Source organism: Glycine max, chromosome 4, assembly GCF_000004515.6.
Source record: "Glycine max cultivar Williams 82 chromosome 4, Glycine_max_v4.0, whole genome shotgun sequence".
Taxonomy (NCBI): Eukaryota; Viridiplantae; Streptophyta; class Magnoliopsida; order Fabales; family Fabaceae; genus Glycine; species Glycine max.
Window position 1 is genome coordinate 5,561,373 of NC_016091.4, and position 15,916 is coordinate 5,577,288.

The 15,916-nt window shown below is 32.8% G+C and overlaps 2 protein-coding genes across 6 annotated transcripts; one reads left to right on the forward strand and one right to left on the reverse strand.

The window, feature by feature from the left end:
* Positions 1-1,527: 1,527 nt before the first annotated feature.
* On the forward strand, positions 1,528-7,497 carry LOC100804879 (protein WVD2-like 5). 5 transcript variants are annotated; one of them, XM_041014843.1, is made up of 10 exons: positions 2,105-2,413; positions 2,683-2,949; positions 3,041-3,286; positions 3,447-3,487; positions 3,613-3,684; positions 3,831-3,927; positions 4,021-4,092; positions 4,175-4,285; positions 6,108-6,219; positions 6,639-6,778. In XM_041014843.1, exons 1-9 carry the CDS (start codon positions 2,351-2,353, stop codon positions 6,195-6,197), a joined length of 1,059 nt encoding a protein of 352 aa, XP_040870777.1. In that variant the 5' UTR covers positions 2,105-2,350; the 3' UTR covers positions 6,198-6,219; positions 6,639-6,778. The 5 variants fall into 5 exon arrangements, with proteins under 5 accessions (XP_006578147.1, XP_003522613.1, XP_006578146.1 ...); XM_006578084.4 differs by lacking the exons at positions 2,105-2,413; positions 6,108-6,219 and adding an exon at positions 1,528-1,788 and having other exon boundaries at positions 2,688-2,949; positions 6,639-7,497; XM_003522565.5 differs by lacking the exons at positions 2,105-2,413; positions 6,108-6,219 and adding an exon at positions 1,530-1,788 and having other exon boundaries at positions 6,639-7,497.
* A 3,536-nt stretch (positions 7,498-11,033) lies between these two features.
* Positions 11,034-14,549, reverse strand: LOC100805418 (EIN3-binding F-box protein 1). Its single transcript, XM_003522566.5, has 2 exons — positions 14,171-14,549; positions 11,034-13,618 (listed from the first exon to the last, which is right to left on the reverse strand). The coding sequence occupies exons 1-2, from the start codon at positions 14,193-14,195 to the stop codon at positions 11,733-11,735; spliced, it is 1,911 nt and encodes a 636-aa protein (XP_003522614.1). The 5' UTR covers positions 14,196-14,549; the 3' UTR covers positions 11,034-11,732.
* Between the last annotated feature and the right edge of the window lie 1,367 nt (positions 14,550-15,916).

A 15,916-nucleotide genomic window follows, 5' to 3' on the forward strand; every position in this document is an offset into this window, starting at 1 on the left:
TATAATATTAATGATGACCAAGTGTCAATGAGGGTTCTGTTAATTAAGTAAAGGTATATAATTGCAAAATTTCAAATATTTTGGGACCAAGTCCTTGATTCTCTGTTCCCTCACCATTTTTAATTAAGATCATGCACTTACTGAAACTTTGACATAAGTTCAATTAGGAATCTAACAAAAAACATTTTACGATATTTTGGACCTAAAGTTTTTTTTTTAAAGCAGGACCTGTTGTTTAATTGTGTTGGGTTTTCTTTTCAATCATATATTTTTTACTACATTTGATTGAAAAAAAAAATATAATGAAAATATTGAAGGAATAAATAATCATTGATCTACATTAGCTTTTTTTTTTTTTTTTCTCTTTCAAACGCAATATATTCACTTCCCTAGCCTGCAGCTTTGTGGTTTGCAAATATCATCATCTAAAACCATTAGAGGTGAGTTTGATGAGGCATCTAGCATCTAATCTATGAGTGGTACCAAGAGAGGTATTCTAAAATACCTTTTTAGAAGGAGAAAGAAAATTTGTCCCATCACCTTTTATTATTTATTTTGTATATAATTGCTTTTATAATAATTTATGATGCTTCTCCAATTACAGCAAATATTAATGATTAAAAATTTTCACTTAAAAAACATATAAAAAATATTAACGATGAAACAAGTTTTTGTTAATTAAGTAGAGGTACGCAATTATAAAATTTCAAATGTTTCGGGACCTAACAACTTTTACATTTTCAATTAAGATGACCTATTTAACGAAATCTTGACATAAGTTTAAATACGAATCCGATAAAAAATATTTTCTCAATAATTTGGACCTAATTATAAACTTCTAAAAACCATTATCTACATTGTTTAATTAATAATGTTTCACACAAATAATAATACTTACATATCTTAATAAAGGAATTAAAAGTTTAAATCTTGACGGGTCCATATATATATACACATACAAAGGGTGTATTTATGATTTTCGATAAAAAAATAAGTTACTAAAACAATTTCATATTAATATCATAAAAAAAGGTTGTTTGAGGTTTTTTTAATCAAAGAATCATTTATTGTAAAAAATAATTAAGGTTTTTATATGTTAAAAAAAGATTTTTATGTGTTTGTTGCAAAATTTCAAAATAATCAGACACTAAAAAAATATATATATTACATGCAACTAGACACAATCCTATTTAAATTGAATATGATCACGTGTGAGATGATAAAAATTTATCTTTTAATTATTTAATACAACTATATATATAAAAGACTTAAATTTAAAATTAATAATTAAATTAGAATAATTCTGCCACTAATTGATTTACATGCTAGATGTAAATCACTTATTTTTTTAAATTTTTTATTCTAAAAGAAACTGACCCTAAACGCTGTTGATTTGATGTATAAACGCTCTTGATTAGCACTTAGCTAATAATACGTGTTTTGGTGATAAGCTTATAACTTGATGTAACCGTAAAATGTGAGTACTGCAGAGAAAGCGACTTGACCTGACCTGGAAATTGAAATTCAGCATTTGGATTTGAAATGAAACCGTTGTCTCCAATACCACACTTCACACTCTCTCAAGTCTCAACCTTCTCTCTGTTTTCCTATTATTATTTATATTTTATTTCATTTTTAAGAATAAAAAATAATAGATAAAGCATCAGCATCAGCAACATCTTCTACCACAGTTTGAATCTTTCGGATCTTGTTGGTCGGACTCGGATCCCCCATTCCTCAGATCTCTGAACCCACGATGCCATTCGGCTCTTGACAGTGACACCTCAGGTGACAATTTCTGGGAACTCGTCAAAATCTCTTTTTTCTTTCTCTCCCCGTGTCAAGTCTTGGGCTTCAGTTAAGATGGTAGTGAAGTAGTTGTTGTTGTTGGTCTTGATTTGTTTTCTGCTGCAAAATGGAGTTTTCTTAATTGTTCCTCATTGGGTGGCACTCTTTTGGGATGAAAGTTTTGTTCTTGGAAATGGTAGTGCTGTGGAGAATGCCAATCTTGCTTGTTTCACTATCCCCTGATTTGATTTGCTCAGTTCCACTCTTCCTATTTTGATGATGTTAGTTCATAGCTAAGTATTTTTTTTTTTTCAATTTGGTTGCTTAGACGTTAGACCTAAGAAGTGCTTTATAAGCAAGTCAATTTGGTCCCTCTTTCTAATTTGTCTTCATGCACTTGGCCACCAAGTGGAGATTAGATGCATTTTTTTATCTACCTAGAGTGTTCCACATTATTCCCTAATGTCCATGACTTTGATGTGCCCTGTTTATAATCTTTATTGTATATTGCATTTCATCTTGTGTTATGTTGCTTTCACCATTTTGACTGGTATGTAAACTCATGACACCACCTGACTGGTATGCTGTTTTTACATATCACTCCCATCTTTCTTTCTTCAAGTGGGTAAGTTGCCTTGCCGTTAGATACAAAGGCTGGAAAATTTTGTTTTCAGAAACATTGGAAACAATCCCTTTTGGTTCTTTGGATAGTAAAGAAAATTATGAGGATTTTCTAGATATTTTTTTAAATCATTCTGGCTAACAAGGCTAAAGATGAAATTTTCAAATAAACAACATATGAAGGGTAAAACTTGTTCTGTAAGATTACAAATTTTTGTTTCACTCGTGTTAGATTATCTAAGTTGCTGATCATTGGTTCCATGTAAATTGTAGCTTAGCTTGATGATGGATCCAAGCAACCTTTTGCCAGCTGATGGACTTGAAGAAGTCCACCAAAATGGTGTTCATGACGAACTGTCTAATTCTGGAAAGGATGATATTGCCTCCAATGTAGACCCTGGTGTTACCAAAATTATAGAAACTGCCGCTACAAATGGAAATTTTGAAAATTTCATCCAGTATGATAGCACTGCAACTGATTACTCGTCCAAGGAAGGATCAAACGATAACATAGATGTTAACAATGTCACCATTTCCAAGGTGAGAGGTTTATTTTCCTTGAATTGGTTTAATTAATTTATTAATATTATTCAAATCGAGTATCTCATCTCATGTATTTTCTCAATTCTAGGAAGAGGAAGCAAAAATCATAGATCGGACAGGGCAATTAAAAGTAGGCAAAGGTCCTGCCAAGAATAAGAATGCAAAGCCACCAAGCCCCAGAGGCAGTCATGTAAGTTCAGTTAAAAAGAACAAAGATGGAAAAGATGAAGAGGTAGCATCTGCTGTTTCAAATGGTACTTTTGCTTTAGACTCTCACCCAAGACAGCCAATTAAAAACAGATCATTGAGTGACAAGCAGGCTCGATTGTCCAAGGTTAAATTTGTTGTTATCTTTGTTTGCTTATGAAATTTGACATAGGTGGTCAGGCATTCAAATAGCTGTGCTCCCTTTGTTTCTTTTTTTCTTTTTGTTTTGAGTAGCAAAAATTTAAGTTTTGGCATTCCCTGATTGTTTTTACATTTTACACTTTCAGCACCCTGGAAAGTCTAATGCAGCAACTTCTGAAGAATCAATGTATGTTATGCTTAGCATTTGTGTTTGAATGTTTCATCGTAAATTAGTTGAAGAAACAATAGGGTATAAAGAATCCTCATCTTAATTATTTGACTCGTGGGCTGTAATTTATTTATTGGATACAGGGAGAAGTCTAGACCACGATTATTGAAGAAAGAGCCCCTTGATAATCTTCAAGGAGAAACAGAATCTTCTTCGTATCCTTTTTTTTTCCTGGTTGAGCATTGTTTCTTGTGGTGAGAGGCAATGGGGATCTAATATGGATTTATTTATATTTATATTATAAGTTTGTTACTGAGAGTGGCACAGTGTATTTATGGTTTATCCTTAATCCACTTGTAAGTCCTACCGCAGAAGATGCCAAACCTCGCAGGGTGGGAGCACTTCCAAAATATGGATTCAGTTTCAAGTGTGATGAGCGAGCTGAGAGAAGAAAAGAGGTAAATAATTATTACTTGCTTCTGCCTTTTGTGTTACATGAGGGTTTCTTTTGGATAAACTCAGTTTTAAAAAAATGTTATTTTGGTGGCCAGTTCTACACTAAGCTTGAGGAAAAGATTCATGCTAAGGAAGTGGAGGAGAGTAACCTGCAAGCAAAAACCAAGGTGATAATATTTGATATGTAGGATGAAATGTAAATTGCAGATATTGCCATTTAATCACACCAACCTTTCACCTTTTTTATAGGAGACCCAAGAAGCTGAGATTAAGATGCTTCGAAAAAGTCTAGGATTTAAAGCAACTCCAATGCCAAGCTTCTACCAGGAGCCTCCTCCTCCTAGGGTGGAGTTAAAAAAGGTAAGTTTCTATATGTTTGTGTGTGTGTACCTGTCTGTGTGATTGCATGCAAGCTCTCTATGTGTACTCTGCCTAATTATTATCTTATTTTTTTAAATTCATATGTAATGCATTTTCTGTTACTATGTTGAGGGATGCACACATGCACAGATGTGTACACATTGACTCACCCACATATTTATGTGGTTTCAAATAATCAGAGCATACAACAATCTTTTATCCTTCTGAACTAATTTGGAAAGAGCAATCACTGATGATTGAAGCTCTTTTCTCACGGTTTCCACTTCATTCCATCAATAGTCTGAGGAAACTGAGTAGAAATTCTAGGGCTTTAGACTAAATCTATATCTGACATTCAGTCTAATATAACCCATCAATTCTCATTTTGCTAGCCTTCTGAATTGCAAAATTATTTTATTTAGGAAATTCTAATATTTCTTCTCAATATATAATATATGACTAATTCATTTAATGCATCTTAGTAGATAAATTATCTCAAATAGGATTTAAATAATTGTAATTTTGAGAAGTTTCTTTCAGCAGTAGCAGCGATTATAGTGCCTTAACATATCCTTATAGGAAAGTCCTAATATAAACCTATCCTTATAGGAAAGTCCTAACATATACCTCCGATGCCTTTTCTCATTTTTACCTTCCAAGTCATTTTCATCTTGCTTTTTTGATAAAATTGCAATGCATATTCTTTTTTCTACTGGATTAAAAAAGCACTCAAGGCTGAGCCCTAATATAAACCTATCCTTATAGGAAAGTCCTTTGTCTCACCTCCAAGGAGTTCTAACACTAGTAATTACCCCATCATACATGTCTTGTGTAGCCTTAACATAAGTCAAGAAACGGACACTTTTCTTGGCATTCCATCATATGTTTTTTCCTATCAATAAAAACCATATCTAAGTCTTTTCTTTGTTTGTTTTGATACATTTTTATCAAGTCTCAGAAAAGATAAATGACTTGTTGTATACCTTCCTAACATGAAACCAAATTGATTCTCCAAAATCGTATCTTTTCTCTTAAATTATCGCTCAATCACCTTTTCCTATAATTTGATGGTGCGACTCATAAGTTTTATTCCTCCATACCATAGTTTACACAACTCTGAATATCTCCCTTGTTTTTAAATATATGAACCAAATTGCCCCTCTTCTGAATTTTGCTCATCTGGCATTTTCTTAAATTTCAAAATCTCATTAAATAGATAGTTATGTTGATGATAAATTAATTTTAAAATAACAAAAGAAAACTGAATGCAAAATCAGCTTTAATAAAATTTATTACTCAATAACTTAAATTAATAATTAGCAAAACTTATTAAAGGTATAAATTTTTCTTGTGGCCATAGGTGACATGGGAGCATTATTAGGCTATTTGTCTTGGCTCATTTGCCTATGGCCGTGCACGGTCCTGGGTTCTGTCTATGTCTTGTGTGTTCTTATAAATACCTGTAATTAAGAATGATTGATTATTGTATAAAAAAAATGCACAGACATTTGTAGCTATTAATTACTCTCCCAAGTCAAAGTGTGGTCTTTTATGCAACCAAAAAGTTTAGGTGTGCTGGATATAAGAATGAAAGGAAATATCTATCATGTAGATGTAGATTGAGCAAGTAATTGTGACATGGGTAATAAAACTTGTATTTTCTAAATTTGTTAGATCAACATATCAGGGAGGTGAAATAAAAGATAAACATATTATATTAATACATCGATGCTCATTTATTATGATTTCAATTTCAACTGATGAATCTGATGGTTTATTCTATAAAATTAGGGACTAATTGGAATGCTGATTTTATTTGCAGTTATTTGCTTTCATTGATCTCCATGTTGAAACCTTAGATGTGGTTTGTGATTTGGTGACTTACACATATCTTATGGATTCTAAAAATTAGGTGGATTTGCTAATTTTCCAAAGTAAGCCCACTGGATTTTCGAGTCCTATTTCATTGCAAAAATATTATAATTCTTAATTTGTTCTAGACAGCTCTTCGCGTATCAATGGATAGGTGCTTGATCAGGTTCATCTGAACTACTTTTATTTAGACTTTCACAACCTTTTTAAACACGATTCTTTATATGCATGTGCTTCTAGATTTCTCTAAAGTGATGCTAAGACCCAGTTTTTTCTATTCTTTTACTTTCACTGTTGAAATTAAGTCTTGTTTGCTTTGCTATTTGAACATTCATTTGAGCTCACAGTTTTGATCTTCTTCTCTCCCTCTCTCTGACATGTGATGTGACTGCTGATGTTTTTCATCCTATTTTGAGTTTGCAAGTTTGGTCTTTGTCATTTGGAAATTTAATTTCTTGAGCTTTTGGACTTACTAATGTAGATGCCAACTACAAGAGCTAAATCTCCCAAGCTTGGTCGCAAGAAGAGTTCAACGAATTCAGAGCCAGAAGGAAACCTTAGCAACAATGCTCGACAAGGTCGTTTAAGTCTGGATGAGAAAGTGTCTCAGACTAACCCCACTAAAGGAATTAGTCCTGTTCATCAAAAGAAGCCACAACGAAAGTCTCTTCCTCCGCAACTGACTTCTGAAAAGACCAGGTCATCCAATTCTGCGTCTGTGAGGACCTCATCTAAGGCAGTGAATGGTGGTAAAAACTCCTTATCAAGTGTAACAACTGAAGTTACCACCTTATCCAATCCAAGAGAGGAAGAGAAAGTTGAAATAGCTGCAGCCACTGAAGAGAACAATGTCTTATTGAATGAGACAAGTAAAGCTCTTCCTCTGAATATAGAGCCAGATGAAACAGAATCTCCTGTGAATGGTGATTTAGTCATTCAAGAGAAACCACAGCTCAACATGGCGCAAGAACCCATAGCAGCGGAGCACTAAGCAAACAGCAGGAACAGAACCAAATATTAACTATCAGATCAATTGATCGTCTCATGAATGTTATAGAAGCATATGACTGAGAGATTATTTAACAATGAAAGGCTTGCAGAATTTCTGTGGTTTGCGATGTCATTTTGTCTTAAGCAGCATTGCTTCCTGTGTTTGCTCCTAAAGCTTGCTGGTTTTGTCCTTATGATTCTCTCCTCCTTGCAGCAATGTATGTAACTATTTTCCAGGTTGTTCTAGTTGATGTTTATTTTAACGTGTAACATTTGTCTGTTTAGTTAATATGTTGGCGAAAATTTTGAGAAAAGTTTGCCATTGGTGGCTCAATCACATTTTGGAACAAGCCGTGTTGTGGACACTCTTCATGAACCATATGATTGTGTTAGCTTTGCTTTGTGTTATTATGCATCGATTTTCAGCTCTGGATTTTACCTTGTAACCGCATATGCATGTGCAAGTTCAGGCATAGGCAACTCAAGCAAATAAGTACTTTTACTTTTATTACATGTTGTTAGAGTTCATTACGCAGATTTTTATTTTTTTATTTTTTTTGCTGAATTGAAAAAAGTTACTGAGATAATATTATCAAGTCAACAACTCTAAAAAAAAATATTATCTCACTATTTTATAACATTTAGATACTATTTAAAGTAACATTTGAGCTTATAATTTTATATATTTTTTATCCTTAATAAAATTTTTCATTTTTTATCTCTATTAATATAATAATATTTATTTTAATTGTTAAGCAATTTATACTATTTGCTTTTAATAAGTATTTTATCCATAAACAAAAATAATTAGAGCTAAAAATAAATTAAAAATCTTAAATTTTGAATGCCTAAAAATATTTTTTACTAATAAAAAAATTGTGTAAAAAAACAAAAATATATCTTTTATTTCATTTTACTTTTTTTTAAAGTATAAACTAGTTCAACAATTAACTTTATAAATACTTCTAAATTTTCCTACAACATCTTCCTCTCTCCCCATCATAAAGAAAACAAAACAATTATTCTCTCGGTTCCTAACTATAAGGTATTTTTAAAAAATTTATTTTTTCTTTTTAGATGTATTAATTATTATTTTTCCTATATATTTTTATTTTTATTTTTTCTCAGAACATTAATGAAAAATAAATAAACAGATAAAGATAAAAAATAATAATTTTAAAATAATTGATAAATTTAATATAATTAATTAAATTCAATATTTTTTTAAGGGACCTAAATTCGTCAAATACAATCCTATGATTTACTTTTCCCCGTCACCACCGAGCATTTTGGGGGACAAAATTGCTTCAAACAAAAGCAGATACAAGTGGTCTTGGAAACTCTGCATTTCACAAATTGGATTGAATTATACAATCTTATAAAATTAAAAGAGCTTCTAGTCATTGGCGTTTATAGTTCAAGAATAAAACTACTTTTCACATAAAGAATCGCGTTCTACGAAGTTGATTGACTCACCATTCCATCAGTGGCTAGGACTGAAACCAAGTATATGTCCTACGGTGGGAGGATTCTTAAATACTCTGAAAATAATTCTAGCAGCAATTGGGATTTAACTTAAATAACATTATATGTATTTATCCTGACTATAAGTTTTAGAAAAACAAAGATACTATTCCTAGAGTGCATAATAAATTTTATAGGACAGGCTTATATATGTCAAAAATGTTATAAAACTAAATTTGTTCATATATTTTTTACTTATTAGCTTAAATATTTTTAACCAACAGTATTGACATGAGAAATCTCTTAAACATGTGGTATTTAAGTTTAATTTTAAAATAAATTTCGCTAATTCTTATCTTGGTTAAGGAATTAATAAACAAATACATAAATATTGATAACACTAAATATTGGAGTAATTATATTTGCATACTCACACTTCCTCTTATCCTTTGACCATATTTTTCTTCATATCTTTCTCTTCCTTTCTCCCCACATCACTTAAATATTTTATTGTTTTTTCTTTCTTTCTTTCTTTTTTCTTTCTATTCCTCACTTCATTATACCCATCCAGCCCAAATTTAGGGTGGATATTCAACATTTTCCTCTCAATTAAAAACTTGTTTATATTGAATTCATTCATAGTGATAAATACAAAAAAAAAATGCATCTTAAGATTATTTCGTACCAAAAAAAATGATTAATTTTTCGTTTATTAATTAAATGAGATAATACTGTATGAAACTAAAAAAGATTCCTAACTTTATAAGATAATTGATTCGTGATATATTATCAAAGTCTCTATAATTAAAAAATTTAGAGTTTGATTTTTTTATCAACGTACTCTTTTAATTCTTTATCTTAAAAAAGTTAACAAACAGTAGCATGTATTATTAACGCGTCAAACTCGGTTGTCTGTTCTGTTCACCTTTCTTTGTATATTTTTGGTGGTTGGTGGGAGGTTTCGTAAGTTTAATCCCACAGTAGTGAGAGTTTGTGTGCTTAACTATCATTTTATTCTCAATATTATTAGTTAAATGATAATCAGTTTCCTATAAATATTAGTTAAAAAATTTAAAGTAAAAATATTTTTATTAAAAGAAAATTATATTATTTGTGATTATTTTTATGTTCACCTATAATTTATGTAATAAATATTCTTTTCTTTTAACTTTTTAATCAATACTTAAAAGATAGTGATTAACCAGACTCATATTTTTATTATGTGTAACCTTGTTCAGTTTCAATTGAAATAATTAACAACTATCGTGTTCCAAGGGTGCCTGGGTCCTGATTCCTGAATAACTGTTGAGTGTCTACGCAGTACAAATTCTTTGTCATAAATGCAATGCATGTATCTTATTTTCTGGTCGTTTGGTTGCTTTATTTATTAACACCAAATCCATCACACAAGGTCCCAGTCATACAACCAAAAGCTGAATAAATAAATAAATAAATACTCCCCTCTGACATTAAATTTAAGGCATGAGAGGACTCATTCTGGCTATATATATATATATATATATATATATATATATATATATCGGGCTTTTATCCCATTAGGTTCTCCATAAACTTTATTAGACAAAGTAAACAACAATACTTTTGAAGATGAAGGTTGTGCAACCATCATTTTTATTTATTTATAATAAATTAGCTATCATACTGACTATAAGAATCTACTTGCTGATTGTATATTAGATTAATATTTGTATTGTTCCCGCTACACTACCCATACCATAGGCATCAAAGTTGGGCTTGTCTTCCTTCCAGGCTGAACCCATGATAAACTATGAATATTAATGAAGCTTCGTTTGATAATGTTTCTTCACTAGCGTTACCACATGTCCTGTTAGAAATCGTGTGTAGTCTTTTCAAATGATACATCAATAGTTGCTTTATGAGAATGCATGTGGAGTACATGTGCTATTATAGAAACTCTGACCCTATTGTCTTCTACCAAACGAAACTTTGCATTTGATTTTATGCAATATTTTACCAAGGAAGTCAGGTCTGGCGACAGCAGAATTTACTTCACTTTGTTACTGGTCACGGGGTGAATTGAATTCTGCACTTGATCAGCAACACCCATCTTCCATTCATTCTAGTTCCCACCCCGGTTAGTAGTATTGAACAGTTTTAAATCTTTTTACATCATCTTTCTTAATAATACTTTTAATTACTAAATAAAAATATTAATTTTGTATAATAACAAATGCATATAAGTTAACTTCTACAAATTAACTTTAGCACAAACTAGTTTTAGCTTACAAGATAAACTTATTTCAGTTTCTTCTCCCATTTTCTTGTCCTATAAATTTATCCAAACATGGAAAAGTTTAGTTTCAAGGCGAGTTTTTGGACGGGCTTACAAATTTTCATTCATTATTTTTCATAAAATAAACATAACAGTACAAGGGGCATATCTCAGTAAGTATCATTACATGATATAGAGGTTACAATGACAAGTTCCAAAAAAAATGAAGCCTAAAAAACAAGGGCTTTGGTAGTAAAAAAAACAACCCATCCCCCAAAGGGAAAAGATTGTGACGACAGACCTGTATAATAACTTGCTGCCATGACCAAAGCTCCCGATGACAAAGGCTTCATAAAACTCTGAAGAACTGCCAAAGTAACCAGGACAACATCACCACATAAACTGGAACTTCAACATGCCCCTTGACTAAAACTTAGACCCAAAAATCGCGTACAGAGCATAAGCTCAAATACGTTAAAAATTGGGTAAACACCACTGGAAAGACTCGATACATGTACTGCTGCAAAGAAACAAGGACAAGGACACACATGGTGGCAAAACCGATACAAAACAGTGCTAAAAACATCGGGTGCCAACACTGGAAAGAAAAATACCTAACTCCAGAACTCGGTAACTATGCTGGCAGAGATAAACAGCCATTTTGAAAGTGGCATCCCATCAACGGAGTGCCAAAAAACTCGTAACAGATTTCCAATTAAAGGAAACCTGCAAAAAAGAGGTTTAAATATAACTGTATGCTCTGGAAAAAAGAGAACCGAGTACTGGATGATGACCAAGATCCATCGCGAATGAACCCAAAAACACTAACGATCAACACTAACTATAAAAGCTGAGGCATTTTCCTGTTCAGTAGAGGATGTCACACATGCAGAGATGTCCCAGAAGCTTGTCAACTGAGCGGCTGCTGATTGCATTGCAAAGCTTGATATTTAATCCAGCAAGGGAACGGCCCAATTTTTTCAATGCAGGCACGCTCTTGTCTGAAACCAATGCGCAACCTGCCAAAGAAAGTACCTCCAGGTTGAACTGTTTTCCTCGGGCAAGGGCTGCGATACCAGTATCAGTGATTGCACACCTGGAAACATCGAGATCAGCGAGCACTGGGCAACTACCTGCAATAGCCATCAAGCTAGCATCACTGACTCTTTTACAACCATCAAGGCTTAGCACCTCGAGAGTCCATCCATGTGAGTTAACCATGGACAAAACTACTCTGTCCGTCAGATTTACACAACCACTTAGATTAACTTTAACCAGACCAGCCTCAGAGCTCTCCAGCAGTGGAAGAAACCCTGCATCTGTTACTCCCTGAAGTCCACTCAATTCAACATGCTGAATCCGAGGACACAGCTTTCCAAGTAAAGCAAGGTTAGCATCGCCAAATCCAGGGCAGTCACGGATTGTTAATGACCAAATTGATTCAGAAGGAGATATTGCAGGCAATTCCATATTGAGATCTTTGATCCCATAGCAGCTAATCAGAGTAAGAACCTTCAATTTTGCACCACAGTTAAAAAAGACACCAAAGAGCCCAATTTGGGTAATTCTGTGGCACTCTTGCAATTGTAGGCTCTCAACTGATGGAGCAGCCCTGGCAAACGATACCAATCCCTTGTCTGACAGAAAAGCACACTTCCGAAGCTTGAAGTTTTGCACATTTGGACAACCCCTTCCAATAGCTTCAAGCCCAACATCTGTTACTCCTCGGCAGCAATCAATTGTGATTGAAGTTAGTTTCTGCAGTCCATGGCCATTACCCATAACCCAGAACCCTTTCTCACTGACATTTGGGAGGCAACTTAGGACAAGATCGGTAACTGCAATGCCGTAATGCCCAATCACTGCTAGAGAGAGATCAGAAACATTCAGCGACTCAAGCTTCACCTTTGTTAGAGCAAAAGAAGCTGAAGACAACACACCAGCAACTCCCTGATCACCAACTCCAGAGCAATCCTTGATTGAGATAGACCTTAGATTGGGACACTTCCCAATAGCTTGTAGACCTTCATTGCCAATGTTAGGACACGACTCTATTGATAACTCAGCCAGCTTTGGACAGTTCTTTGCAACTGCAATTAAAGTCTTGTCAGAAATATTAGGACACTTGCATAGGTCAAGCTTCTCTAACCGGTGACACCCGCTAGCAATCTCAATCAAGCCTTCATCATCAACAGTAGCAACATCCCATAGAGAGCAAACCTTTAGAGAAGGGCACCCATGAGCAATTGCCTTGAGACCTACACTAGTCACCCCACGATCTGAATTGCATCCACGAATTGTAAGCTTCCCCAACCCTCCTCGAGAGGCTGTCCCAATGGCAATGGCAGCAAGTCTTACATCTGTTGCCTTCTTTCCCTCCAAGCTTCGGGATAGGTATCCTTCATCACTAATTTCCTGATTTTCATTTCCAGTACTTTCGTTGCTGTAAGTTTCATTCTTACAAATACTGCTCAGAAGCATAAGCCAGCGCTTGGATACAGAAGCGCAGACACTCCTATCTTGGCCTGCAGGCAACCTTCTAAGGATCTCAAAGAGGCATTCATCTGGCAAAGATTCAATAGATGTCTTAGGCTTCTGCTCAAACCATTCTCCACTGATATCAAATGGAACACTGAAGCGAGACCTCTTCTGAAGAGGAAGGTAAACATCAACTTGACGGCCAAGAGACAAGAAGAGACACGGTTCCTTCGGGTTAGGATAAATAGGACCCCCATGATAAAAATCATCATTTCCTGAAAAACCAAACATGTCGAAGGTCAAGATGGCGACAAAACTACACATAAATAAATAAATAAATGTGAATTCACACAAGTAAAACCACAGAACGGATCTATTCAATAAGTGACAGGCTTCAACAAACAATAGAAACCAGATATTTTCATGAAGCCTTTAAAGGCAACAGCTGGCTCAGGTCAACTATGAACAAAATTGCTGATCTCACTCAAAAGTTGAACCTTCTGTTAAGTGATCTCAAAAACAAGATCCAATTTCCAGTAAAGACTACACACACACACACACACAAATGACAGACCTTGAATCTCTCCCCATCTCTCATCAGATCCACCGTGAAAAACAAAAATTCAAAGAATTCATCACTCAAAACCCAAATAATAATTTTTGGCCAACCAAACAACAAAATAAACATAAATAACCCAAACTTCAATTTCATATCTAAGGCAGCCTCCAAATAACAACCACAACCAATCAAAAAAATTCACAGAAATACATATACAACAGCCAGACCTATGAATCGGCAAAAACATGCGATCAAACAAAAAGCTTACCGGTAAAGCTGAAGACTTTAGACATGGGCACAGTTCAAAAAACCCCGGGAGGTGAAATCTGCTCTGTTCCACACAAAAGAAGGCTTCAAAGACAGCGAAGAAGAGGGCAACGAAGAAGAAGAACTCGTGAGAGCAAAAATGCATGGAAGAGAGGGAGAGAAGGAGGAAACCCTATGAGATAGGGCAAAAAAAAAACAGAGAGAGAGAGAGAAAGTGGTGGAAAGAGAAATGAAGGTCTTGGGGTAGTGAAAGAGAGGTCGTTTTATTGCAAACAGATTCGAGTGCACTGAATGGGAACGTTCCCAAGTGCAATGTATCTGAACATACAAAGTGGGGTTTCTTTGTATTATTCTCCCACAAAATGAATACCAGATACCACATACATAGTGGTTTTCTTTTCCCCTTATTTTCATATCTTGTCTGGTAGGGGATGTTTGGGTGAACGAATGTTGCACAAGCTATTATTTTGGAAAGGTATGATAATTTACTGAATCAGTATAATCTCTCTATAGCACATATTTAGTGTGCGTTTGAATTACATTATAATAAAATTGATTTTGAATGAAATTAATTTTATAAAATTAATTATGATTATAATTAATTATGAAGTAACATAATTTTTGTTTTGATACCAGTTATTAGAAAAAGTTATTTTTTTAAAAAAATATATGATTTAAATACTTTGAATTAAAATTGATTTGAAGTGTCATGATCAATGTGTTTTATGTTTATATACACTTAAAATTAAATAAGCATGATTAAAATTAATAAAAATATGTGTATAATATGCTTTTTGAAATAGAACCACTCCTTTTTACAAAACATTAAAATTGAATAGAATAGATAATAAAAGTATTAAATTAGAACAAACATTAAATATAAATGTATCTAAATTAAAAAGTATAAATAAGAAAAATAATAAACATATGCATGATAATCAAACACATGTAATTTTTTTTTTATTATTTCTCCTTATTGCTTCAATTTTATCATTGATTTTTTTCATCAAAATTAATTCTACCAAGATAATCAAACACATGTAAAATTTTGGCCAAAATTAAGTTCGACCCATTTGATCTTGTTTCACCTTGATTTTAAAGTCAATCAAAATACTTTTTTTTTTTACTGCAATCCAAACACACACTTAATATTTGAATTCTTGTTTATCCATTAATATAATTTTAGGTAAATGTTTATTTATTTTATTCAATTTTTTTTTCAAAACTAGTTATGCATTTAATTTGTATTCATGTTTTTCTAAAAGAAAAATTAACCAAAATACACACTTAATATTGCTATATTACTTTTTCTAAACTTATATATATAAAAATGTCTGAATTTAGTGGAGTAAAATATAAGCAATTTTTTAACTAATTTAATTTTATTTAATTTCATTATTCTAAAAATACCTTTAAGAGTTAATTTTTTTATATAAGTAGGAATTTGTATTAAATTTATATATTTTGTTCAACCAACTGAACTAAACTTTTTTATCCTTTAAGTTAATTCAAATGTGTGGTGAGGCTATCTCCAATAGATATGATTAAGGATAGTTTATAAAATATATTTTTTTCACGTGAGATTAAGAAAATTAAACAAATTTAACTAATATGCTTAATCATTGCAAAATTAACTATGTTTGCTTGAAAGGTGTACTGTGTTTTTATATATCATAATTGGTACGCATTAAGTTTGTAAGAGAGGTTTAACTTAATTAGTTCAACATGATCCCTGAGTTATCGGTTG